Genomic DNA, 27,898 nt, shown 5'->3' with positions numbered 1-27,898 from the left:
GGCCCTGGAGCCCTGCCAGAGGTTTCCGGAGATGCTGGTTGACCCAGCCTCTTGGGGAAGAAGAGAAGGCTCTGGGCTGAGGGAGTGACCTGGGGGTGGAGCCCCAACCTGTTTATAGGACCAGGGCTCCTCAGAGGCCGGCAGATTCACAGTCAGTCCCATCTCATTGGAAGACGTGCTGCCAGCCAGCCAGGGAGCTGGCATCTTGGCAGGAGCTGGGCCTGGAGCAGAGCTGAAAGGATTGGCATGGAGAGACTGACACCTTGGGAGCCACCTGGCCATCCTCATCAGGTAACCCTTCCCCTCCTCCCCTCCAAGCAACACAGATCCTGCCAGGCCCACAGCCCGCCACCGTAGACAATGGACTTCCTGGGACCCAGGAACCACCCTGTGTGTCTCCAATACTCTGCCAGCCCAAATCCCCGACCACTATCAATTATTTACTCTGCCCAAGAGTGATGAGGCTGAAACCAGGCCAGGGAAGCTTACAAACTGCTCACCCTAGCCCTGCCATGTGCTTCCCCTCAGCCCAGATGTCTCATTCTCTGCAGGGACAAGGCCAGAGAGACTGGCTCCTCAGGTCTCCCCTGAAACCCCAGTGGGCGGCCATGAAGTGGCAAATGTACCAAGTGGAGGCGTATACCTTATTTGCAAACTTCCCTGGGCTTTTGGAGCCTCAGCCCTGAGATCCAGGCCTGAGTTGGCTTCAGACACCAAGGAATCTGGGGAAGGGAGAAAGGCACCCGCCCACCTGCTGCCCCAGCTGTGTCAGCCTGAGGCCCGGAGGACCCTCTGCGGGCGGATATCAGTGCAAATGCCCGGATGGGGTCTGGCAGAAACTCAAAGCTGCGGGAGCAGGGTGGTGAAGGTGCTAGAAAGCGCTGGCTCCATCTGCTCCTCTATCTGGAGCCCGAGCTCCAGAACCCAGCTGCAGAGGTTTCTGAAATGTCCCTTTCATCCTTATCTCCCCAGAGAAAGCTGGGCATCCTTCTCCTCCCACCCTTGGCCTGCTCTAAGCTCAGCCCAGGGGCAGAATTAAAGCCCAAGGTGTAGTAACCCTGGGATCTTGAGTTTGCCCTCACACGTGGGAAACACCTTGCCTCCTGCTGATGTCCCTGGAACTGGCTGAGTCCCTAACATCAGGCTCTTGACACCCAGCCTTCAGGGTGAGCCCCAGCAGCATCTTCACCCAGGCTCTCCTGCTGGATGGAGAGTGGAGCCTGCTCTGGCGGCAGGAGCTTGGCTGCCAGGGCCGGCCGGGCACCTGGGACTTGCTCTGGGACGTGCCTGCTGTGCTCAGCCTGACTCAGGAGGCGCAGGGCCCGAGGCTGTGCTGTAGCTTCCATTCCTCTCCAACCTCCTCGCTGCCCCAGCATGAATCGCTCGGTGCCAGCAGGGAAAAGGTGGCCTGCTCATCTCTCTCTTCCTGCTGAAGACCCTGTGGTCGCTGGTGCTCTGGACCTTGGTTGGGGACTCCCTTGGGCCACATCCCCCATGATCCTCTGCACAGAGAGGAGGATGGAGTAGGTCCCAGGGTCCCTGCACTGGGGGAGACAGTGGCTGGAAGTCTTTGCAGGGAGGCACTCCCAGGACCCTACAGGAAGCTGGGTAGGGGTCCCTGCTGGAGACCTCCTCCGAAGTGTCCAGGGTCAGTCATCAATGAACAGTATTCCTGGTGAGACCATCTTTCAGTGGGGAAGATGGAGCCCCAAGGCCCCAGAGGGAAAAGAATCCTATTAGTTAACATGTTTGTTCAATATCATATTTGGCTGAAATAAACCTATGAAATTCTAGATACCCTCCGGGTAGTGGGGGCAGTTTGCACGGTTTGACTGAGAAGCACAGACCTGCGAAGGTAGAATAGCACAGGGTCGTGAGCTCTGGCCTTGCAGACCTGGGTTTGAACCCTAACGATGTCACCGACTAGCTCCGAGGCTGAGGGCAAGTTATCCTTCCTGAGCCTCAGTTCTCTCGTCTGTGAAATGAGAGGAAATGAGACCACTATCTTATAAGGTTGTTGGGAGGATAAATCAAGTTCATATGTAATATGTTAGTACAGCACCTAGAAACATAACAAGCACATAAGAGCAGTTATATAGAAACTGCTTGCTTTTTGCTAAAAATTTTATAAACATTAATACCTTTAGCCTCAGAACACTGTGTGAGGTTGAAACTATGGTTAGTCCCACTACGTATGAGGAAAAGAAGGCACTGAGATGTTTAGTGTCTTGCCCAGAGTCACACAGCAAACAAGTGGAGGACCAGGGTTTACTCGTAGACCCAGCCTGGCTGGGAGGCTGCCCTCGTCCACTCCACTCTACTGCCCCTAGTATGACCAGTCAGAATTCTTGCCAGAGCCCATCCTCTGGGGGTTCCATGCTAGCGATGTCTGAGAGGTGAAGAGAAATGGGGTTTCGCTTTAGGAAAAAAGTCCTGCCAGGGGCTGGGGGGCTTTCTGAGGTTGAGAGGCTCTCAGTGACCTGAGGTTTGCGCATGAGCAATAATGCTCAAATTGGGCAACGTGACTGGACGAAAAGTGAGCATCTGGGAGACTTCAGAGGGTGGGACGCCCCTGCCCTCCCCTCTGTTTTGAAGCGGGCATTGCAGCACAGCACCCTGCAGGGCCTGGGACCCCAGCCAGCACCTTCTCTGGGGCATGCAGTGGCGGGATCTGGGTGCAGGGAGGAGAGGGAGCCAGGCATCTAAAAGCGCATGGAATCCCTGCCAATGTCAACCTCTGGCTTAAGAGTTGTAGAGCTGACATCTTGCTGATGTCACTGGAGCTAATCCCTTAGTAATGACCCGTCATAATGATCAGGGAGGGAGAAACTAGCCTACTCTGCTGGGAGGATTACATGTGCTCTGCCAGAAAGATGACTGCATGACAGGGGCACTCAGCCGGAGCCACGGCAGAGGGACGATGCCGGGACCCAGGGGAGAAGGGTGGGGGGTGGGGCATGAGTCCCAAGTGGCTTTGCTGTGGTCCATTGTCCTGTAAGGTTCCCTCTGGGGAATGGAGAGTCACGCCCCGTGGACACTGAGCCAGCCCCTAGCGAGGAGCAACAGCTAGGAGCACCTTCGCGGAGCAGAGACCGGCTCCAGGGGTGGGAGAAGGGACTTCCGCTCACAAGCACCGCAGTGGGACAGGTCCCGGGAGGTGCAAGGCTAAGCAGCTTTGTTTTCCTCCCCACATGTCCCATCCCGGCCATGACAGATGTCCACCTTGCAAGCATGGTGCTGCCTCTGCCTCAGACCATAGGGGCTTCTGATAAAAAAACGTGTGCAGGGTGCCCAGCAAAAGCTACACAGCCAGGCCTCGCAAAGAGCAGAAACCCTGGGTCCCAGCAGTGCCAAGGATGGTTTGATTTTCTCCCTAGTGCCCTGTGTCCAGAAGGACTTAGCCACACCCTACCTGTCCTCTGCTTTCCCTGCCACCTTCTTCTGCTTCTCTTCTCTCTATCTCCCCCCCCCCCCACCCCTAATCCTCCCAGCTTCTGCCCACTTCATTTCTTCCTCCTCCTCACTGGACGGTCTCTGGGCCGACTGATGTTGCCAGCATCGTCACACACAATGACCCTTCACCCACTGCTCACAGTAACGCCTGATGCTCTTGGAGTTTCCTAATTCCCACCCAAGAGAAGGTGAATACCTGTGGCTCCCAAGGCTCAGCCTCCCTGGAGTCATGTGTCCACTTCCTATCCAGAGGGCAGGCTGGGCAGTGGGGTCACACGCTTTACCAAAGGGAACTCTGGGAACTCTGGGATGGGGCGACCCCAAACTGACATGTCCAGCGTGGTGGCCATTCCTTAGTCCTCAGTTCCCTGCTTTCTCCACGACACTATGCAATCCTGTCTCTGACGGGGAGACAGTCCCACAGATTCCAACCCCCCTCCTTCGTTCCATGGCTGCTGCAGCCCAGAACCACTGCCCCGGGACAGAGGTGGGCAAAGGCCGTCTGGCCCCAGAGCACCGGGCAGTGCCACCAAGCCTCTCAAGAGAAGCCTGGCCCGGACCGGTGGGCTCAGGAATGAGCAGAAAGGACTCGTTTGTCTGACGTTTCTCTGCAGGGGGAGGCCTCCGCCTGTTGGCGACTCACCGTGAGGGTCCTGGAGGCTCGGGGCCTGGGCTGGGCTGACATGTGTGAGTAACTGTCTCCTGGGCTTCAGGGGTGACTGGGTCCCAAGGGAAGAGCCCAACATGTGCCTTGGGTCTGGCCTGGGGTGGGCTGTCCACTGTGGCCTCTGGGGTCTTGGTAGGAATCTGGCAAGGCCCCTGGAGAGGGGTGTGAGGGATTCTCTCTCACGTTGATTCTCTTGACATTGGCAGTGAGCAAGGCAGACCCCTATGTGGTTCTACAGCTGCCAACCGTACCTGGAATAAAGATGAAGACCAAAACAGTCACCAACTCCAGCCATCCTGTATGGAACGAGACCTTCAGTTTCCTAATCCAGAGTCAGGTTAAGGTAAAAGTCATGCCACCCACCTGAGGACAGGCTGTACCTCGCGCAGGGAGGGCTCTTGCATTAGAGCACACTTTCCTCCAGGGCTTGGAGTAACTGGGGAGGGGGTGTCTCTGGGCCCCAGCCTGGATGTGCTGTATAGGAGACAGTGTGCGAGCCCAGTGCCTGTGGGCCTGACCTCCAGCAAGTGGCTGGTCCTCTCTCTGGCCATCCACGGAATGGAGACAGTAAGAATCCCCTCCTGACTTGGGCTGCTGTGAGGGTAAAGACAATGCACCCCTAGTATACCACCTGGTACATTCAGTGCCCTAGGGAACCAGCAAAGCAGGGGTACAGTAGGGGGAGGAAAGATTCTTTGAAAGAATTGTATTTTTTATAAAAATAAAAATTAGCAGGGTAAATTGGGAACTTTTCTGGGTTTTCTTTTACTACTTGTAGGTTTTACTGTTATTTTTATTTTGAAGTACAAAGCATGGAGGCATAATAATCTTTTCTGGCTCTGATGTAGGCTATAGCCATGAGTAAATATGTACTAAGTTGTTCTCTTGTCCTAGAATGTTCTGGAGCTGAGTGTCTATGATGAGGACTCAGTCACGGAGGATGATGTCTGCTTCAAGTTTCTCTATGACATCTCAGAAGTCGTCCCTGGCGAGCTGCTCCGGAAGACCTTCTCCCTGCGCCCGCAGGTGCGTGGGGAGTCCCCGTGGGATCCAGGCTAAGGAAGTTGCACAGTTTCTCCCATCTGTTGGGATGCTGCTGGGTTGAACTGATTCACAGAAAGAGGCAAACCCCTCCCAGAGATATTTACATTTTAACAGGAAAGGCAAGACTCAACTTGACTGTTATAGACTAAGTCATTCAATGGAGAAATTTTACTGTCTGTGGGAGGAGGTTTTGGTCGGTGATGAACTTCCTAATGTCCACAAAACACAACTCCGTATAACTAACCCTTCCGGCATTTGTGGCTTCATCACTCCTACTTACTGCCTCTAATCTCCCGTGTGCCCAAGGCCTGTTTGATGAAGGTCTCTGTGTTCCTCCTCCAGCAGGTGAAGGCGGGGGTGGAGGAGGCCAGAGTTCTGGGGTTGGATCCCACTCAAGGGGAAGATGAAATGGGCCCTGGGCATCAAACCTTTCTTTGCTTGTGCTCCTTATCTTCCCCCTCAGCCTTGCCAGAGACCTGTTCTCTGCAGACTTACCAACTGTAACTTGGGCAGATAGCCCATCCATCTTTCCCTAAGCCTCAAGTTCCTCATCTGTAAAATGGGAAGGCTTATAATACTGTGCCTCCCTTAGAGACTTGAGGTGATGAAATAATGAATGTAGAAGAACTCTGTCAACTCTAAAGACTTATATAAATGTGGATGACTTGCTCATCTTTGATTCTTTGATTCTAGGGACAGGAGGAACTGGATGTGGAGTTCCTGATGGAAAAAATGTGAGTAGTCTCAGAGGGAAGGTGGAGGGGGTTGAGGGTAGGGGTAAGAGATCAACCAAAGGACTTGTAAGCAGGCATATGAGCATAATCCATGGAACAGATAGTAGAGGGATAAGGGCATGTGCTGGGGGGGGGGGCGGGGGAAGGGGGGTGGGCGATGGCTGGGGAGAGGTCAGTGGGGTGAAAAGGAGACATATGTAATACTTTAAATAATTTAAATTAAAAAAAAATTTTTTTAAAGAAAGAAAAAAATGTGAGTAGTCTCACCCAGTCCAGGGAGTATCTAAGAATCCAGGCTTCATGTAGGGAAATGTCATTAACCCAGATCTTCCTATCAGTCTGCCCAGCCCAGATTCCCTGTCCCTTATCTCCCCAAACCTGCTAGACTGGGGGTGGGGTCTTTTTTAAATATATATATATATATATATATATATATATATATATATATATATATTTTATTTTTATTTATTTCAGAGAGGAAGGGAGAGGGAGAAAGAGATAGAAACATCAATGATGAGAGCGAATCATTGATCAGCTGTCTCTTGCACGCTCCACACTGGGGATCGAGCCCGCAACCCGGGCATGTGCCCTGACCAGGAATCAAACTGTGACCTCCTGGTTCATAGGTTGATGCTCAATCACTGAGCCACACCGGCCAGGCTAGGGTTTCCTTTTAGAGAAATGAGGAGAGGAAGGTCAGTGTTTTCTCTGCCCTACTCTCTCTCTTCACCTTTCACTCTTCAGAAGCACCTCCCTGCACCCTGAATAGTATCCAGGACTGAGAGAACCCTCAGCATCATCCAGGAGTCCCCACGTGGGTGGAGCCTGGGCTGGGAGGGGGCAGGTTAGCGTAGGGAGCTTTTGCTTTTCCAAGGCCAGACTGTGGACGGTTTGATTTTCCAGGTCAGACCGCCCAGAGAACCTCATCACCAACAACGTCCTTGTGGTAACCATTGCCTTCCCGGGCTTATGAGGGGAGCTGAGGTGGGGGTGGGCCAGATGGGACAAAGCAAGGACCGGGCTTTGCGGCAGACCACCCCTGGCCTCCCAGTTAGGTGGTCACCTGGGAATGTGGTTGTGGGGGTCGGAGGCCGAGAGGGGCTAAAGGGAACATGGAGAGAGGGAGGCTGAGGCTGTGCTGTGAGAAGGTTCTGACTCAAGGCCGTATGGCTGAGGGGGTGATGGGAGAATTGTTAGTCCGTCCTGATGTGTTAGGTCACCTGTAATGAACTCATAGTTCTCAGCTCCCAAAGCGGAAGCCCTGGCCCGAAAGCCATGTGGGCCTGGCCCCGCTCAGGTTATTAGTTAATATGGAAATAACTGAGGCTCGGGGGGGGGGGGTGTCCAGGGGGGTCAGTCAGCTCTTCCTTGAGACAGTGGAGAGTCCTGGTCGGCAATCCTAAACACAGCAAGCTCACAAAGCTGCCATGGAGAGGAAAGGACACATGGTGGCGAGAGACGCATTAGAAACTTTCTACTCAAGGTGCAGTCCCCCACAAGCAAGCTGACCAGGAGCAGGGCCAGGCCCAGCAGGAGGTGAATAGGCACCTAGAGCCCCAAATTGAAGGAGGCACCACCTCAGGGTCCTGCGACTGCCTGTTTGACGGACTACTATTACTTTTGCGAATGCAGGCATACCTCGTTGTATGGGGCTTCGCTTTATTGCTCTTCAGAGATGTTGCATTGTTTACAAATTGAAGACAAGACCTTCCACCGGCAAAAGGACTCTGACTCACTTTATTGTGACTCTCATTTTATGGCGGTGGTCTGGAAGGAAACCCACAATACCTTCGAGGTATGCCTGCACACATCAAAGTAGTCATCCCATGGCAGCTGCCTCTGATCTGAGGTGATGGAGGCTGGAGGATGCTGATGAACTCAGTTCTGCAGGAGTGGGCAGCTGTCAGCTGGCATGCATTACAGAGAGAACGCAGCAGTCTCGTTTGGCAAGTCAGTTAAGTGGAGGGCAGTCGGGAGGTACTCTAGTTGCTGAAATGTCAAGGATTTATCTGACCCATTTCATTACCCTGTAGACGGGTGGTTTGTATAATACTCTTAGGGAGCAGTTGTAGTAGAATGAACACATCCTCCAGGTTGAGGCTGTAGAGAAACGTAGAGATTGAAAAAAAGAAACACACCGCAAAACTGTGCCTGGCAGCTGGGGGGCCTGCAGAGATTCCAGAAGTTCGGCAAATCTAGGAGAGCTTGGGGGTGAGTAGAGATGGGGCTCCCCTGGCTGTCCCAGGACATCTGGCTTAGCAGTTTCAGCGCATCAGAGGTGGGGTGAGGGTTTTCCGGTCCAGTTCCACTCTGGACCCCACTTCCTGTTCTGTGTGGTGGATTTGGGATAGTGGGGCTCAGAGGGTGAGGTTGAGGGGACCACAGCTTCCCCAGCAGAGCCCCCTGCCCATGATGTGATCTGCCCCAGGCTCGAGAGCTGTCATGCCTGGATATCCGCTTGGAGAGCACGGGGAGCGCAGCCGAGGACTCAGGTGAGACCGCTCAGAACCAGGTCTGACCTCTGCTTGGAATGTGGGGAGTAGATGCGGTGGCTGGGAAACCCATACAGGGCAGGGTGTGAGCGGCAGGGCAGAGCTGGCCTCTTCTTGCCCACAGAGCAGAAGGGCAACAGGTCTCGTCTGGGCAGGAGGGTCCCCCTGACCTGGAGGAGGGCATGTCACAAGAGGTGGGAGTTCCATGGGGGATGGGGCCCAGCAGGCTGGGGAGGCCCTTTCCAGCATCCTGTTTGCCACGGCCTAGCCACAGGGCCTTCACCACGTCCAGGCAGCACTGCCTGTATTTTGGGTCCTTCCCCTCATGTTACCCTTCTCGCTCTCTACCTAGACCAGGACAAACTGGAGCTGGAGCTGGTGCTGAAGGGGTCATATGAAGACACGCAGACATCGGCCCTGGGCACAGCCTCAGCCTTCCGCTTTCACTACATGGCAGCTCAAGAGGCAGAGCTGAGAGGGCGCCTGAGGGTGGGTCTTTGGGTCTGGACTCAGGAGATTTTTCACCAACCTGGGCCCTGGGCTAGCTCCAGCTGCTGCAGGCCCCTCCCTGGCCTGCCTCCTGCCACGGCCAGTCCCCTGTGGCTGTGTCAGCCTCCCCCACTTAGGCACATGCCCTTGGCAGGCAGGAGGGTCACCAGGGCCTGGAGTGGGTGTGGGGAGGGGCTGTTACGCTATGTCTGTCTGAGCCCTTTAATGGCTCCTCCAGTGATGCTCTCAGAAAACAATCTGATGTCTGTGCCCACGGGCCCTGCACAGCCTGGCCCCTGCCCCCCTCTGTTGCCTCATTTGACCCACGTTCCCCTCATTCATGATGCTCCAGCCATAGCTTGTCTCTTCTTGCTTTTCAGACATGCCAGTGCGTTCCCTGCCCCCCTTTGTCTCCTTCCAAGGCTGCTTCCTCTTCCTCCTTTTTCTCCTCCTCCTCCTCCTCCTCCTCATTTAGATCTCAGCTCAAATGGTACCCCTTCAGAGGGGCTCTCCCATCTTAAACAGACCTCACGCATCCCACTTCTGGTTATCTTATCACTCTGCTTATTTCCTGTACAATACAGGACTATTAGTTCATTACCTGTTTCTTTATAAATTCTTTATAAGTCCATACATGATCCAGTTAGAACAATGTCAGAGGCAGCAAGAGCTCTGCATGAGCACTGCTGCTCTGAGTTGCTCTGAATCTATATATTGCTCTAAATTCTTCCCGACTACGCTAGAGTAGGTTCCTTCTTGAACCCTACTCGCTACACTGACTGTTGGGAACTTAGTCCAAGTTCCTACTTTATCCTCTGCTCACTAGTTACAGGGGTTGAGTCTGAGCCCCTCTCCCTGGGGCGGGACCCCCTAGGATGCTGGGTCTTAGACAGAGAAGCCATGATAGGTTGTGGGTGTATAAGAATGAGTCTTTATTGCAGAAGCCAGTGGCCACATGGCCATCAGACTACACAGTCCTCACAGCAAAGTCCATACAGGCAGGCAGCCAGATACCGGCTGGTGAACACATCTTTCCCACATAGTAGCATTAATCTCTGTCCCCACAGCTAGTATCTGAACTAGTACGTTTCTCTCTGCATGCTGCCCCCTAGACTCACTGCCTCCCATAGTAGCTGCACCTGAGCTCTCTGCCTCAGCAGCTTCTCCTATCTCCCCTGCCCAGCACGCTGGCTGGTTAACATGGTAGCTATATCTGAGCTCTCTGTGAGCTCTTAGCCTTACATCGTAGCAGTACCATCTCTCAGCTCCATCTCAGCAACTGCCTCCCTAGCTGGTCAGGATCATGCATTATACCATTTAGACAAAGGAGGCCTCTAGCCAACAATGTCATCAATCATTTGGGTTATAGAAGGGCACAGCGTACCGTGAGATCGCTGTGGGCTTGCAGCGTGTTCAGAGTGGCCCTGGACATTCCAGCATACTATCAACAAGGCCTCCACACTCTAATTAGCCTTGACTATCTGGGGACTCTGGCGTGGTTCTCACAAACAATAACTAAATATTAGCTATGATTACATTAAATATATTAGCTCTTATTATTTTTAGGTGTTTTTTATTAATTTTAGAGAGAAAGGAAGGGAGAGGGAGAGAGAGAAACATCAATGTCAGATAAACATTGGTCAGTTGCTTCCTGCAACCTGGGTATGTGCTCTGACCAGGAATCGAACCCACAATTCTTTGGTGCATGGGACGATGCTCCAACCAACTGAGCCACACCGGCCAGGGAGATATTAGCTATTACTTTTTTTTCCTTTTTTAAATTTTTTAAAATTAAATCTTTACTGTTCAGATTATTACAGTTGTTCCTCTTTTTCCCCCCCATAGCTCCCCTCTACCCAGTCCCCCCCCCCGCCCTCATCCCCCCCCCCCCGTCTTCATCCATAGGTGCACGGTTATTGTCCAGTCTCTTCCCGCATCCCCCACACCCCTTTCCCCCGCAAGAATAGTCAGTCCACTCCCTTTCTATGCCCCTGTTTTGATTATATTCACCAGTTTATTCTGTTCATCAGATTTTTTTATTGACTTAATTTTTAGATTCACTTGTTGATAGATATGTATTTGTTGTCACTTTGTTGTTCATAATTTTTATCTTTACCTTTTTCTTCTTCTTCCTCTTCTTAAAGAATACCATTCAGCATTTCATATAATCCTGGTTTGGTGGTGATGAACTCCTTTAGCTTTTTCTTATCTGTGAAGCTCTTTATCTGACCTTCAATTCTACATGATAGCTTTGCTGGGTAGAGTAATCTTGGTTGTAGGTTCTTGCTATTCATCACTTTGAATATTTCTTGCCACTTCCTTCTGGCCTGCACGGTTTCTGTTGAGAAATCAGCTGACAGTCGTATGGGTATTCCCTTATAGGTAACTAACTGTTTTTCTCTTGCTGCTTTTAATATTCTCTCTTTGTCTTTTGCCCTTGGCATTTTAATTATGATGTGTCTTGGTGTGGTCCTCTTTGGATTCCTTTTGTTTGAGGTTCTCTGTGCTTCCTGGACTTGTAAATCAATTTCTTTCATCAGGTAGGGGAAGTTTTCTGTTATTATTTCTTCAAATAGGTTTTCAATATCTTGCTCTCTCTCTTCTTCTGGCACCCCCATAATTCTGATGTTGGTACGTTTGAAGTTGTCCCAGAGGCTCCTTACACTATCTTCGTATTTCTGGATTCTTTTTTCTTTTTGCTTTTCAGGATGGGTGTTTTTTGCTTCCTCATATTTCAGATCTTTGACTTGATTATTGCGATCCTCTAGTCTGCTGTTGGATCTCTGTGTATTATTAATTTCAGTCAGTGTATGCTTAATTTCTGACTGGTCCTTTTCCATTTTTTTTTTTTTTTTGGCATTCTCATTAAGATCCTTGAAGGTCTCATTAAGTTCCTTGGAGGTCTCACTAAGTTTCTTGAAGGTTTGTAGAAGATTCTTGAGTAATCTTATAACTGTGGTTTTGAACTCTATATCCAGTAGTTTGCTTTCCTCCATTTATTTCATTTGTGACATGTTTCTTTGTCTCCGCATTCTGGCTGCTTCCCTGTGTTGATAGAGTGGCTTTGTGAGGTAGGTGTCCTATTGGGCCCAGTGGCTCAGCTTCCCCAATCACCTGAGGTGGACATTCTTGGTGCATCCCTTTGTGGGCTGTGTGCACAGTCTTGTTGTAGTTAAGCCTTGATTGCTGTTGGTATCCCTAGGAGGAAATGACCTCCAGGCCAATTGACTGCAAGGACCTGCTGTGTCTATAGTGGAAGAACTGCTGTGCTGGAGACACCTTTATGGGGCAGGACTTGCTTCAGTGGGGCTTTGGTGCTCACTGAGTCTGCCTCTTGAGTGTGTCACTTATGGATGTGAGGAGTTGAAATCTGGTATCTGACCACTGGGTACACTGGCTCCTGGACCTCCAAGGTGGTGCAAAGTAAACCACTGTGTGAGTCCACCCAGCAGGAGCTACAGTAAGATCTGCAGATTTCTCCTCTTTGTTTGGGGTTTGGAAGTTTTGGAGCTCTCTGACCCAGCTGCAGTTTGTTAGGTTAGCCTGCGAAACGGCAGGCAATTCATTTGTGCTGCTGCGCACAGCTTGCGTGGGGTTGTAAATTGGGTGGGGGAGGGTCTCAGGGAATCACCCAGGTGGAGCAAACAGCGATGGCTGTCAGTCAGCCATCTCTGTGTCTCCGGATCTCCACGTCTCCCACCCCACCACAGTAACAATGATCCCTGCGAGCAGCTCTGGGAGAAAGCCACCCTCGCTTTCCAACCTGATGCCAGACAGTCCAGTCTCTCCCCGTAGGAGTCTGGGTCCCCAGAGTCTCGCTGGAAACTGGAGTTCAGAGCAGTCAGGAGCTTGAATCTCCCTTCCAATTGAAAAAAACAGCGCACCCAGTTGCCAGCCCATTTCATGTGCCTCCGTACTTCTGCTCTTGGTGCCTCCGCACCTCCTGCCCAGTCTCAATGTGCTTTTTTCTTTCCTTCTAGTTGTAAAACTTTCACTCGGCCAGCTTTCCCATGGTTCTGGATGATAGCCATTTTGTCTTTTAGTTGCAGTTTTAATGTGGTTGTGGGGGGCAGTATATACCTTATGCCACCATCATGGTTCTCCTCAGCTATTATTTTTATAATTATAATTATTACTAGAGGCCTGGTGCATGAATTTGTGCACTGATGGGGTCCCTTGGCCTGGCTGGTGATTGAGGCCGATTGGGGGGGGAGGCAGCAGGTCAGAGGGAGGGGCCATGGGAAATTGGCCAGCCAAGAAGGGGAGGGGCCGCAGGAGGTTGGCCGGTTGGGGGTAGCGGGGGAAGAGGCCATGGGAGGTTGGCTGTGGGAGTGCACTGACCACCAGGGGGCAGCTCCTGCATTGAGCATCTGCCCCGTGGTGATCAGTGTGCATCATAGCAACTGGTCAACCGGTCGTTCTGGTCATTCTGGTCCTTTGGTTGTAATGGTCACTTGGGCTTTTATGTATATAGATAATTTTAATAATTATAAATATTGTAATTATTTTAATATTACCAGGGAAGGACTGTGTCTGTCTGGATCATTGTTTAGCCACTCAGTAAGGGTTTGTTGAGTGAATGAATGAATGAATGAATGAATATTTCCCTCTAGAGCTCCAAAAGCAAAGACTGGAACTCAGACATCTCAGCAGGGCACCTCACTATGCCTCTGAAGTCCTTGACTATGGGGAAGGAGATGATCATTGATGTTTCTGCTACAAATGTAAGTGGCCTCAACTGGATGGGAAGTGCCAGTGGGAATAAAGGTGGGGGAGCCCACGGCCCCCAGTGGATACTCACATTCCCTGCAGGGCCTTGGACATTCTGAGCAAAGTCTCTTGCTTTGATTTCAGGCCCCAGGAGTGAGGCTACAGCTCAAGGCTGAGGGCTGGTAAGGGACATTGATATCTGTCGGGGACAGTAAGGGGTGGTCATGGGGAAGGGGAGTGCTGTGGAAAGACTGGTCCTTGGGGGTTTGGAGCAGGGATATTATTTGGCAGCTATTGTGGACTTGGCCTACCAGTGGCTGAGCTCTGCAGGTGCCCCCTGACCCTTGGACCCTCTGCTGCCCCAGCCCTAAGGAGCTGGCCGTGCGCTTGGGCTTCGACCTATGTGTGGAGGAGAAAGCTTTCCTGAGCAGAAGGAAGCAGGTGGTGGCCAAAGCCCTGAAGAAGGCCTTGCAGTTGGACAGAGACCTACAGGAAGATGAGGTTTGGGGGATACATAAGGGTGGGGGTGCAGATACCTTAGACCAGCCTTAAGGGAGTACCTGATTCCTATGCACTCTCCAGACACTCCAGTCAGCAGAGACTGGGGAGTGAGCATGTGGGAGGAGATATGGAGCATGAGTGAGCTCTGGGGTTCTCACTCCCTTTGGAGCTGTGTCCAGGGCTGAGAGCAGTCACTTCTTGGGAAGGGGCTGGGTGATAGCTCTAATTCTGACTGCACCAGGCCCTCACCCCGTCCTGATCAGGTCCCTTCTCTGGAGGCAGGAGGCAGCTCTATCCCTGTCTTTGTTAAGCCAGCCTCTGTCTTTGTGTGGTCCAGGTCCCCATCGTGGGGATCATGGCCACAGGAGGAGGTATCCGGGCCATGACCTCTCTCTATGGCCACTTGTTGGCTCTGAAAAAGCTGGGACTCCTGGACTGTGTGACGTACTTCAGCGGCATCTCAGGAGCTACATGGTGAGGGCCCTGGGGACTGGAGAATCAGAGATGACCAGGCCCCAAAGGGGAGTGGAGTGGACACCAGAGGGACCCTGTATATGGGGAAACCAAGTAGTTGTGAGCAGTATGGTCTGATGGGTGCCAAGTGGCTGTCTCAAAAGGGAGGAAACAGAAATTACAGCAGTCCTGCCAAGAGGGAGGCATTACAGGATTTCCACTCCATTCTTCTGAAGAGGTCTAAGACAGCTGATTCAGAAGGAGCTGGGTTTGAGTCTCCACAACACCACTTACTGGCTGGGTAATCTTAACCAACTTATATCCTCTGATTCTCATTGACTCATCTCCAAAACAGGGGTAATAATAGCACATCCTCCATAGGATTAGAGTGGGACAGCCCAAGTAAAGCACTTAACACGTCTGACGCGTTCCGGGAACTCCAAATTGATAGCTCTTTTTTCTTTAATTGTTATTACCTCATTTAATATTCAAAACACTCTCTAGGGCGGTTCTCTGATTGTCCCTATGGTATAGATGAGGAAATTGAGGTCAAGAGGTGCTATTTTACCTAAAGACAAAATTGTCTCCCTACACACCAGCCTGCCTATAATGAAATGGAACTTTTCACTTTAGAGATGCATTCCTTTGAATCTTATTGAAATGTGACTTTAAAGAAGTGAAAGAGGATATTCGCCTCAGAAGAGTTTAGGTGACAGCCATCGACAGGCAGTCTCAGAGGGCTTTGGGACAGACCTCTGAAGATGGAGATAGGGTCTGGAGCTGTGCTGTATGTTACAGTAGCTGTAGCCACGTGCGGTTATTGACCACTTGAAATGCGCTTAGTCCAAATTGAGTTGTTATAACTATAACATACACAGTGAATTTTGAAGACTAAGTTTGGAAAAATATAAATCTATCTTAAATTTTTTATATTAATTACATATTGAAAATGATAACTCAAATTAAGTATATTATTAAAATTAATTTTTACCGATCTTTTTAAAAGTGTAGTTACTAGGAATTTTTAATTACATACGTGGCTCACATTATATTTATATTGAACAGCCCTGACCTAGGAGGAGGGAAAGCCCTGAAGCATTTTCCAGAAAGGCAGAGCTTTGGTGGCAGGAACAAAATGTTGGGAGAAATCTCCAGGGTTGGAAGAGGGAGTTGCAGCAACCGGAGCCGGGCCTCATCATCCTATTGTACTGTCCCTTTGTTCTCCCAGGACAATGGCCCAACTATATGGGGACCCTGAGTGGTCACAGAAGGACCTCGAGGGGCCCATCCGATATGCCCGGGAACACCTGGCCCAGAGCAAGCTGGAAGCCTTCTCCTCAGAGCGACTGGCAAGCTACTTCCAGGAGCTGGAGCTGCGAATGGAGGAGGGGCGCCCCACCACCTTTGTGGACCTGTGGGCTCTCGTGCTGGAGTCCATGCTGCACAACCAGGTAGGGTACCTGTGCATGCGGGGTGGAGCGTGAGTGCAATGGGCAAGGCTAGGGCAACCCCGCAGCTAGCTGACGCGCAAGCGCTTGTCTGCAGGGTAAGCGTCCTGGACCCTCAGTTAAAGAATGTGGAAACCACTGTGTTTCAGTGTCTGCCCAACTTTGGGATGCTGCCTTTATGAGTCAGGCTATTCTTCAATTAAATTTCTGGGTCTCCCAAGGACTAGGGACCAGACAATGCTAAAGTTGGTTCAGCAGACAAAGTGTTTAAGAGTCAGTGAGATTGTTCAAACAGCTTTTATTTTATTTATACTACAATATGAAATATATTCTTTCTCTTCATCGTCCTGGAAGTGTTAAAAGCAAGATTCTGGTGCCAGATTCCTGGGTTCTACCCCCTATGCGTCTCACTAGCTATATGTCCTTAGGCAACTTACTTACCCACTCTGTGCCTCCATTTTCTCACCCGTACAATAGGAATGAGAATGGTACTTATCTAACAGGGTTGTTGTGAGCAATCAATGGTACTTGGCATAGAGTAAGCATTCAGTGTTAGCTAATATATTTCTTTACTCTTTTCCTAACACCATTAAGACAAACCTGAGCATATACATTTTTTATACATTGCTTCTTTAAGGAAAGCTTAGTAAGTTAACTACTGAATCTTACATTAAACGATACAATTATTAAAATCAGTGATTTTTTGCACTATTGTTTTACCACATATAATTATCTGAACAAAGTTTTTTAAAGCATTTGAAACAACTAAAACACAAAAAGTATATTCAACGTGCATAACAAAAGTAAACTATCAAATACTAACAAAGGAAAGATTCTTATCTGTCTTATCTTTGAGTGTCAGGAGTTTGACCAAGAATAATGATCATGTAAACTAACTGAAAATGAATTTGCTTTGATTAAAAAAAATATTTTATTCTTGCTGGCAAGCACAGTGCTACTTGGAAATTACCAGCCATTCTTACTTTTTATTTATTAAAAGTATTTATTTTAGCCCTGGCCGGTATGACTCAGTTGGTTGAGCATTGTCCCATGCACTGAGAGGTCATGGGTTCAATTCCCTGTCAGGGCACATGCCCAGGTTTCGGGCTTCATCCCCCTCCCCCCACCCCCTCGGGTACCTGCGGGAGGCAGCCATCGATGTTTCTCTCTCATATCAATGTTTCTCTTTCTCTCTCTCTTTCTCCCTCTCCATTCTTCTCTCTATTAAAAAAACAAAACAAAAAAAACCCCAAAATATATACACTTATTTTTTAAAAAATCTTAATGTTGTTAAATATTTATTATGATAATCTTCAGACCTAATAAAATGCATAAAGCATAAAGACTAATGTAATGAATATTCATGATCTCATCAACCAGCCTAAAAAATGAAATGTAACAGAAAGAGTTAAAGATCCTGGTGGTCCCCTCCCCAATCCCATTTCCCTCCCACACTCAGAGGTAATCACTATTCTGAATTTAGGTTTATGAGCACGTATCTGCAATCTATATACATATTTTACTATCCTATATAATAAAGAGCTAATATGCTAATTAGACCAAACAGCAGAACGACTCTTCCTCATGACTTTCCGGACAAAGCCAGGTCTGCGAGGGCCGAGCCCCTTACACGAATTTCATGCATTAGGCCTCTAGTATTACATAATATATAACATGTATTGTACATACCGTTATTATGTACTTCATTACATATACCTTTACTAGGTATACTTTTATTAAAAATGTATATCCTTAAGATAAATATATTATTTACACAAATGGCTTTGTGTAGGTCTTTGTATAGGTCTCCCTGTGCACGTGTGTTAGAGATTCTCTGTGCCTTGAAGTTATATAGCCAGTAGAGCAATTGTTAGGCCACTGGGTACATGTACCTTCAACCTTCCTAGCTATTGTTCTCCCAAAGGTTGTATTAATTCACACACCCCCCCCCCCACCACCAGTGTATCATAACTTCTTTTCACTACATGCTCTTCAGGTTTCTAAATTTTTGTTTTATGGGTATGAAATGAATTTTTATTGTAGTTTTTCATTTTCTTGGTTTTTAGTGAGATTGATCATGTTTTCAAGTATATTTTCATTGGGACTTCCTCTTCTGTGGATTACCTACTCAAATTCTTTTACATTTTTCTACTTAGTTCATCTTTTTATATTATTTTGTAGGAATTCTTTATATACTCTGGATATTAATCCTTTACTAAGTCTAATAGATTTTGATGCATAATCTTAATGTAATCCAATGTATTATTCTTTTTCTTAATGGTTTATGCTCTTTGGGTCTTCTTAAGAAATCTTTCCCTATCCTGAAGTTATAAAATATTGTCCTATATATTCTTATAAAAGTTTTAAAGATTTTTCTTTTACAATTAGGACTTGAATCTGCCCAGAGTTTATCTTCAGGTATACATGAATAGGAATCCAGTTTTTTCTTCCTCATACAGATAGCAAACTTTTCCAGTATCATTTATTGGATTTTTCCCTCCACTGACCAGCCTTGCTGCTTCTGTCATGTGTCAGCTTTCATATATTCACAGGGCTCTTCCTGAGCTCTCTGTTCCGTTCTGATGAGACTGATTCTCGATCCTGAGCCAATATCACACTGGCTTAGTTACTCTGCCTTTGTAATACAACTTGGTATCTGACAGGGCAAATGTATCTCTCTATCTGCCACCGTGGTTCTTCTCAGAATGATGTTGGCTACTTTTGGCCCTCTGCTCTGCTGTATACATAGCAGAATCAGCTACTCAAATTTCATGATAAATGGGATTTTCATTGAAATGGCATTGAATTTATAAAACCAACATAATTACTTGAAATATTTTTATTTTATTAATATATCCTTGTATTCTTTCATCTACTGTTTAAATTCATGTTCATTTTTGAGGTTGTTTGTTTTATTAATGGACTTTTCTGCCTAGTGGCACCAATTAGTTACTATAGAGTGGGAGAAGCTTGTTAACCTTCACTTTACAAGGCGCTAGAAAATGCAGTTTGACTCTAGGCCATAAAGAAGACTAATTTAATTACCATTTGATCCTTCAGTAATGACTCAATTCACAATTGTTGTTTATTATTAATTGTTCAATGCACAATTAATATATATATATTAATAAAACAACAATTGTTTTATTGATTTCAGAGAGGAAGTGCCCTGACTAGGAATTGAACGGTGACCTCCTAGTTCATAGGTTGATGCTCAACCATTGAGCCACACTGGCCATGCTCAGTGCACAGTTTTATGTACAAGGTTCATTACAGTAATTTTTTAAAAAGACAAAACTTAATTAATTTTTTCTGTTCACAAGAATAAAAGTTCTTGTGGTATTATTGATCAATAATGTATTCCTTAAAATGAGCACCCATTTGGCTTTAAAAATGTTCCAATAGGGAAAGCTTTTCAAATATTATTTCTTTTTTCTTAGTTATCATGCTTTACCCCTTTTAAAATATATATATATACATATACATATATATTTGATTTCAGAGAGGACGGAAAAGGGAGAGAGAGATAGAAACATCAAGGATGAGAGAGAGTCATTGATTGGTTGCCTCCTGCATGCCCCACACTAGGGATCGAGCCCACAACCTCGGCATGTGCCCTGACCAGGAATCAAACTGTGACCTTCTAGTTTATAGGTCAAAACTCAACCAGTGAGCCACACCAGCCATATCATGCTTTATTTCTTAAAGCTGACATTCATTGTGTGCTTTTAAAAAGAAATCTTTATTTAGCCCTAGCCGGTTTGGCTGAGTGTCGGCTTGGCGGACCCAAGGGTCCCGGGTTTGATTCCTGTCAAGGGCACGTACCTTGGTTGCAGGCTCCTCCCTGGCCCGCAGGAGGCAACTAATCGATGTGTTTCTCTCACATTGATGTTTCTGTCTTTCCCTCTCTCTTCCACTCTCTCTAAAAAAAATCACTGGAAAAAATATCCTTGGATGAGGATTAAAAATAAATTCTTTATTTAGACAAATTTAATGTTGATTTTAAACTTGTCTTTAGATAAAAATAAGTATCTGTACTATACTAATCTACAGTACCAAAAGTAATTTTAAAAACTAGAAAATGTAATTCCCTTCACATCCAATTACAATTTCATTAATATTAAATATTGTCAGAGAAATATTATACCATGAATTTTACTCAGAACAACTTTATTAGTTCATGTACTTCTATAATATTGCTTCAGTTTTTGTAAAAAATCCCTTGTAAAATACACTGTTATAATCAGTGTTTCTCAAACTCTCCTTTGAAACGTTTGTCTTTAGCCTTTTACTGGCAAGCACTGAACTGCTTAGAACAGTGGTTCTCAACCTTCTGGCCCTTTAAATACAGTTCCTCATGTGACCCAACCATGAGATTATTTTCCTTGCTACTTCATAACTGTAATGTTGCTACTGTTATGAATCATAATGTAAATATCTGATATGCAGGATGGTCTTAGGCGACCCCTGTGAAAGGGTCGTTCGACCGCCAAAGGGGTCACGACCCACAGGTTGAGAACCACTGGCTTAGAAGCTGCTCGCCATTCAAGGAGAAACTCATTTTTTCTCTTATCTTTTCCTGAGTTAAGGTCTTATGTGATTTTCTTTCACTTTGGACAAAAGGTTTCACATACTCATTAGCCCCGCCCTGTATATCCCGAGCACGTCACCATGTCACCAACCCTGCACCCAGCGCCCTCACTGCGGGTGGGCCCCCCAGCCTCAGAGTGGCATTCTGCTGGGTTAGGGATCCTCAGTTCGGAAGTAGGGGGCTAGAGGCCCAGAGGCCCGCCGTGACTTACTGGCGAGCTATTCCAGGAAAAGGAATCCTGTTTCAGTCGATGGGGGGTGTGCTGATCCTTTTCCAAGCCTTTCCTCGGAGCAGAAATTGTGCGTCTTAGTAAAAGGACACATCTCCCCTCATCATAGGTGGCATAACCAGGCCAACAGGACTCCTAACTAAAAAGACTTTGAGAATGGAAAACGCAGGTATTAATCAAGCCCCCTCCTTTCTCAGCACACACACACTCACACCTGCAGGACTGACTTGCAGATAAGACAGATCATCAGTGCTTGCGGCTTAAGCCATATGGGGGTTTTTTCCTGTGGATTCCCTAAAACTCAAGTCATATTGGGTGTCACCCAGGAAGTGGGGGAGAGGCTGTGGCTGACACATGGGTGCTCTCATCCAATGACTGAGGGCTGACGGGAAGAGGAAGTTCACACAGGTGGGAGGGGTCTCCTTGCTGGATGGGCTGGGCAAGCGTCCTGGGACACACATTTACCTGGCTGATCCTCAGAATCACCTGGGGGAGATTTTTAAAAGGCAAATTCCTAAGTGGTTTCTGCTGATTCTCAGAATAGACCCAGGAATCTGTATATTTGCCAAACTCTAAGTAAACCTGAGGATGAGGGCTGATATGGCAGTTTGGGAACCACCTAGGCCTGGCTGCTGCAGGAGGTGCCCTCCAGCTCAGAGCCTCAGAGAGGGGCATGGCAGTTTGGGAACCACCTAGGCCTGGCTGCTGCAGGAGGTGCCCTCCAGCTCAGAGCCTCAGAGAGGGGCACGCGTCATGGTACCTGCACTGCTCCATCAGAGACAGCCCAGGGCCTGTGGCAGCAGGATTCCCCCAAAGGTGGGGCTCCAGGCAGCCACCGGCATTAACCTTGCTGATGCTTGAGATGAGCCCTGTTTGCATCTCTGGTCAGGGATAGAACGAGAACTTTCTGTACCCGTGGAACTCCCCAGTAGGCCAGACATAGCCCTTGCCATCAAACACAGAGCCTGGAGAGTTACTGAAGAGGAAATTAGAAACAGAAGGCAAGAATAAACGAGGGGACGATGAGGGGCAGGCAGACACTGGGAAAACATTTGGGAGGGGCTAAACCCGGAACAGCATTAAGGGGAACCTAAAAGGGCAGCTGTCCGCTGGCAGAGCTTACAATGTACACACTGAAGGGGCACCCTTCTTTTCATTTTTCACTATTTATTTATTCATTTATTTAGTATTGAGGTAAAATTGCTACAGTGTGTTTTAACTGACTTTTAAATGTGCACAGCTGCTAATACAGATAGCTTACATATTCAATATACAATTCCTACTTATAGTAAGAAACATCCTTATGGGACCAATTTCCCAGCTTACTTCTTTTCCTCACTCTTACAATTACCTATAAAATAGGTATTAGGGTCTGAATTTCCTTGCAGATGAGCCCTCACTGTCTCTTTGGGCAAAAATCAATGACAGCAGATAAGACATTTTTCTTGACGACCTCAAGAAAAATATTTATTTGCTGTCCATCTACTCTGGTCTGCACCCGGAGTTCCCTCTCATCATTCCTCTAACCCAGCCTAAGCATCTCTAAAATCCTGATGACCCCCCTGTGACATATAATTCTTATTATTCAAAGAGCGAACTCCTATTCACACGGAGGAGGCCTAAAAGGCCATTAACTTGGTCTAAACAAGCTTCCAAAGAACATGGCATCCATGAAAGAGAAAAATAGAATAACGAAAGGACAGTTGAAGTACTGAGGAAGAAATCACTAAGAAATTGTTAAAAAAAAACAATAATAATATGAAGTGATATGAAAAATAGCAAATAAAGTTTCAAAACATGTAACAGAGAACTGAAATGCATAAATATGTCACAATATACGTTTACATACTGTATATGAGGCCCTAGAACCATAAGAAATGCCAAAAATTCACTGTTAATAACTCATTCTCGAATTGCCCCCCTTAAAAATCAAAGTGCCCCATGTTGGGGACCACCGCTCTAACCACTACCACTACCACACTTCAATCGCAGATTAAGTAAGGTGGACTGTAAAGTCTGGGTGACCTTCTACATTTGAAAAGACCTTGCAGGGACTTCACCCTGCTCCTGAAGCTGCGACCAGCAGGCCCCTACCTGCCCCTCGTGCCCCACATCCAACCAGGCCAAGGTGTAGTGACTCTACCTCTAAAACATTCCAACCTCACCGCCACTGCCCTGACTCAGGCCATCTCCATCCTCCCCTCAGTTTCCCTCCTCATATCCCTGCCAGCTCGACTTCCAACCTACGAGGGGATTCCAGTGTCCTTTCTAGACATTACCTGTGCATAGGTGTATGTGCCCCTCTGTGTCTGTGCGTCAGGGTCGACACCCACTCCACCCTGGAACCACAGGATGCGGGCGGGGTTACTGTGGACACTGCGGTCCCTGTGAGTGGCACTCTCTGGAGAGCACAGAGCACAACCCGCATAGCCCACATGGTGACCCTGCGCATGGGACTGGTCAGAACATCGGGGCGGGAGTGGTAACTGAATGCGTACAGCGGCCCATACCACCCAAATCCTAATGGGGAGCTGCCTCCTCCCCCGCAGCCTGTCCCCACCCACCCTGTCCTGACGGAGTTGCCCCCTCTAGGGTGCTCCTAACCTCGCTCCGGCCCTGTGCCCCCATGCAGGTGATGGATCAGAAGCTGTCAGGACAGAGAGCTGCACTGACGCAGGGCCAGAACCCTCTGCCCCTCTACTTGAGCCTCAATGTCAAAGAGAACGACCTGGAGACTTTCGACTTCAAGGGTACAGTCCTCAGTCCTGCCCACTCCACCCTCCCACATACACACACGTGCGCACACCCACAGCTGCTCTGGACCCTGTGGGTCCCCAGAGAATTCAAACAGGAAACTCCTGCATAGATGGCCCAGCCTTCAGGAAGGGTGGTGGTTCTGGTGGGCTGAGGAGCCAGACAGTGGCGTTTGCCGGCCTGGAGGTGGGCGGGGTGGTGGTGGTGATGGTGGTGAGGCTGTGGTCAAGGGGCTGGGTGGGGTAGTGGTCAGCTCAGGAATCAGCCAGGCGGGAGGAGGCTGGGGCCTGCTGGGGGCAGAATCTGAGACTCCTATCAGAGCTGGGGCTCCCCCTGCCCATTCTTCCCTCATTCGCACTCTCCCTCCTGCCCCTCAGAGTGGGTTGAGTTCTCCCCCTATGAGGTCGGATTCCTGAAGTATGGAGCCTTTGTCCCGTCTGAGCTCTTCGGCTCCGAGTTCTTTATGGGGCAGCTGATGAGGAGGCTCCCCGAGTCCCGGATCTGCTTCCTGGAAGGTGAGGTCACCCTGAAGGCCCTGGCCAGGCCCGTGGCAGGCCTCCTTGACTGGGTGTGACTCCTGTGCTCAGGTCTGGCAGCGCCCCTGCGAGGGGCCGCATGGGGCTGTGGGGAAGCACTGCGGAGGCAGCCTGCCCCTCCTCTCATTTTCCACCTGCACCCAGGGGTGGGGACCACTGGCCTCCAAGCCATGGCGGGCAGGGCGCTGAGGCCGGGGGCTGACCTTTCGTGGGGTTTGGTCTTCAGGTATCTGGAGCAACGTTTTCTCCCTGAATTTGCTGGATGTCTGGTATGACCTCACCAGCTCTGGTGATGCCTGGAAGCAACACATCGAGGACAGGATCAGGAGCCTGGGTAGGAAAAGGATTCAGCCAGGGGAGCCTGGAATGAGGTCGCCTCCCCTTCAGATGCCAGGGGTGGAGGATGTCAGAGGGAGGCAGGGCCAGGCATCGCCAGGACCAATGTCTGCTTCCCTGGGCCCAGAGGAGCCCCCTGCCTCCTTGAGGACCTCCTCATGGCTGGAGGCCTTGTGGCTGCAGCCCGGAACAGCACTGGCCCAGGCATTTAAGGGCTTCCTGACAGGCAGGCCGCTCTGCCAGCACAGCTCCAACTTCCTCCAGGGCCTGCAGCTGCACCAGGACTACCGCAACCAGAAAGAGTTCTCTACCTGGGCAGGTAAGGGCCACTGCCCTGTGTCCTTGTGCAACAAGGTTAGACTCCAAGGTGAAGCTGGACTGTGGCTGGGACTGGCAGAGGCCTTGGGGGTCATAGCATCCAATTCTGGGGTGTGGCCTGGAGAAGGTAATGGGAAGGGCAGGTGTCACGTGCATTCAGGGAGTGACACCAGAGGTAAGAAGGGGACATGGGAGCAAATGCAATATGAAGGAGGGGGTTGTGAGTGGGTGATCCGTGGCAGAGTGGCTGTCCCTGACGATCTCTCCTCTCCCATCAGACAGCCAGCTAGACTCCACCCCTGGCCAGCTGACCCCGCAGGAGCCCCAGCTCTGCCTGGTGGATGCTGGCTACTTCGTCAACACCAGCTCTCCCTCTATGTTCCGGCCAGGCCGCCAGCTGGACCTCATACTCTCCTTCGACTACTCCCCGTCCTCGCCTTTTGAGGTGCTTCTGGTTGCTCAGCCGGACTGAGCTCCTGGGGCGAGCAGCAGGGCCCCTAGGCCACTGGCCCACACCACCTGTGTCCCACAAGGAGGGAGGGGTGAGAGGCTCTGACCACATGCTCCTGCCAGGTCCTTGGTTGGAAAGGGCTGTGGAGGTGCTGGAGCGCTGGGCTCCCAGGACAGGTGGACAGGGAGGAAGCATGCCAGGCCTGCCCCAAAAGAACAGCTGGTCACAGCTGGGAGGAGACCCTGGCCCGTCCATATCCATCCCACCAGAGCCTCCCTGGGACTCTGGGCAAGTGGGGGCTGGGGCCGTGACACAGAAGTAGGTCCCCTCCTGAGGCCCTCTAGGCTCTGGGACTTGAATAGCCCAGCAAGAGCAATCGAAATCGGCCGGAGGTGCAGGGTCCCCCAACTAAAGATTTTAACCAAACAGCATGCAGATCAATGGCATCCTTTGCCTCCCTCTGAGCGTCACGGGGCCATGAACAGGAACCAGTTGTCAGGACACTGGGCAGGCAGTCTGGGCGGGAGCCATCCTAGCGTTTCTAGAGCACAGACCTGGCTGACCAGGAAGTAGCTGGTTCTCTCTGGGCCCTCTCCCCAACCAGACGCTGCAGCAGACTGAGGCGTACTGCCGAGGCCTGGGGCTACCATTCCCCCGCGTGGAGCCCAGCCCACAGGACCAGCGCCAGCCCAAGGAGTGCCATCTCTTCTCGGACCCCACCTGCCCTGAGGCCCCTGTCCTGCTGCACTTCCCATTGGTCAATGCCTCTTTCAAGGACCACTCAGCCCCAGGTGAGGCAGCCCCTCCCTCCATAACAGCCTGGCAGCCTTGGGCCCTCCGCAGTGCCCCTGTGGCCAGCAGAGGGGGAGGACATGGCAGGCCTGGTGTCTGTTGCAGATGCCCACATCCCTGCAGGTGCCCTCTGTTTGCAAAGTCACTGTGCTGCTGTCCTCTTTGTCATGACCCCATCCATGCTCTTGTGCCCCCCCCCCTTTCCTAGCAAGTTCCCCTACCTACACCTGGGCCCCAGCTCTCCTGCTTTGTGGGGCGGAGTTCCAAGAATCCCCACATCCGGAGGCCGCCTGCATTGTCACTGTCGGCAGCCTGCTCCACTGCTGCTCAGGCACCAAGTTGTTGGAGGAGTTCCTAAAAGCTTCCCAGGCTAGACCGCCAGGAAAGCGAGGTCCCAGCCCCCCTCTCTCAGAGGCCCCTGAGCCCCCCTGGGGTTTCACTCGGCCTCTAGTGAGCTGGGCCTCTTTCTCAGTGAGCGGGGCCTCTGTCCACGACCCCTGAAATCTAAACCCTATCACATTCCTTTCCATCCTTGCCTTCCACCAGCTGGTCAGACTTTTCTCTCCTTTTGCTGGGAAAACCAAATTCCTGCCTTTGTGCATTATTCCTGGTTTTCTACCTCCCACCATAATTCCAGACCTTCCAGCTTCACTCTTAACATGCTTAGCACACATCTTGGAGTTCTCTTCTTCTCTCAGCAAATACTGGTCCTTGCAAAGCAAACGTCCTTTGGTTTTCAGCCTCTTGTTTCTATCATTATTAAGAATCCATTCACTAACCTACTTGACTTTGTTGTTCTGGCTGTTTCCAGCTTACCCTTGAAGGTGATATAGATATATGAGGTTGCCTGAATAGTGGAAGATGTGAATGCTACAAGGAAATGTGAGGAGCAGCAAACTCTTTATATCTCAAAATAGTATCCTTCTACCCACATTTATATTTCTGGGCAAAAGATATAGAGGAGCAAGGAGCCCCTTCAGTGGGGAGCAGCCCACCCCTGTGCCCAGCGGTGGAGGCCTCTGAGTGCTGCTCCTAATTCCCTCCTGCCCCGAGCAGGTATCCAGCGCAGCCCTGCGGAGCTACCGGCCGGCCGGGTGGACCTCACTGGGGCCTCCTCACCCTACTCCCTGTTCAGCATGACCTACAAGGAGGAAGACTTTGACCGCCTGCTGCAACTCAGCGATTACAACGTGCAGAACAGCCAGGGTACCATCCTGCAGGCACTGAAGATGGTTCTGAAGCACCAGACCCTGGGGGCCAGGCTGCCAGGGGCACAGTCTTGAGGCTGCTCAAGACACCTTTGTCTTCCAAAGCAGCTGCCACATTTTACACTCCTGTCAGCATTGAGTGAGGGTTCCAGTTTTTCCACATCTTTGCCATACTTATTATTGTCTGTGTTTTTCACTATAATACTCCTAATGGGTATGAAGTGGTGTCTGCTATGCATTTCTCCAATGACTAATGATGTTAGGAATCTTTTCAGCCCTGACTGGTGTGCCTTAGTTGGTTGGGCATTGTCCCATGCACCCAAGAGTTGTTGGTTCAATTACCGATCAGGGCATTTGCCAGGGTTATGGGCTCGATGCAGCAGGCAGCAGATCTTTTCACATATTATTGGTCTTTTATATATCTTTGTGGAGAGCGGCTACAGCATTTGGACATGTTCAAGCCTCAGGCTAATGAGAGGGCACGATCCTTTAGTGGCAAAGCCACGTGCAGGTCCCAGCTTGGAGGGCAAAGCCCTCCCAGCACAATTATAGCCAAAGGCTATGGTTGTAAGCTTGACCTTATGGTCCGAACCTGTGATCCCAGGTGGCTGAGTGATATAGGCTTCGGGAGATGCAGCAAGTGCTGCCAAGACAAAGCTTGATAGAGTTCAGGTGCATGTAATTAAGTAGAT

General features: G+C 49.6%; 1 protein-coding gene across 1 annotated transcript; it reads left to right on the top strand.

Moving 5' to 3' along the window:
* Positions 1-246: 246 nt before the first annotated feature.
* On the top strand, positions 247-27,281 carry PLA2G4D (phospholipase A2 group IVD). The gene is made up of 20 exons (XM_036324619.1): positions 247-291; positions 4,068-4,140; positions 4,327-4,463; positions 5,015-5,146; positions 5,858-5,898; positions 6,802-6,844; positions 8,327-8,390; positions 8,743-8,879; positions 13,493-13,603; positions 13,734-13,771; positions 13,955-14,090; positions 14,428-14,564; positions 15,772-15,994; positions 23,444-23,561; positions 23,943-24,080; positions 24,328-24,435; positions 24,565-24,756; positions 25,034-25,200; positions 25,811-25,997; positions 27,055-27,281. The coding sequence occupies exons 1-20, from the start codon at positions 247-249 to the stop codon at positions 27,279-27,281; spliced, it is 2,454 nt and encodes an 817-aa protein (XP_036180512.1).
* The last annotated feature ends 617 nt before the right edge of the window (positions 27,282-27,898 follow it).

The sequence above is a fragment of the Myotis myotis genome, unplaced genomic scaffold (genome assembly GCF_014108235.1).
Source record: "Myotis myotis isolate mMyoMyo1 unplaced genomic scaffold, mMyoMyo1.p scaffold_m19_p_1, whole genome shotgun sequence".
NCBI classification, from domain to species: domain Eukaryota; kingdom Metazoa; phylum Chordata; class Mammalia; order Chiroptera; family Vespertilionidae; genus Myotis; species Myotis myotis.
The sequence above is the reverse complement of the archived record's forward strand: the minus strand, read 5'-3'. Positions and strand labels throughout refer to the sequence as shown.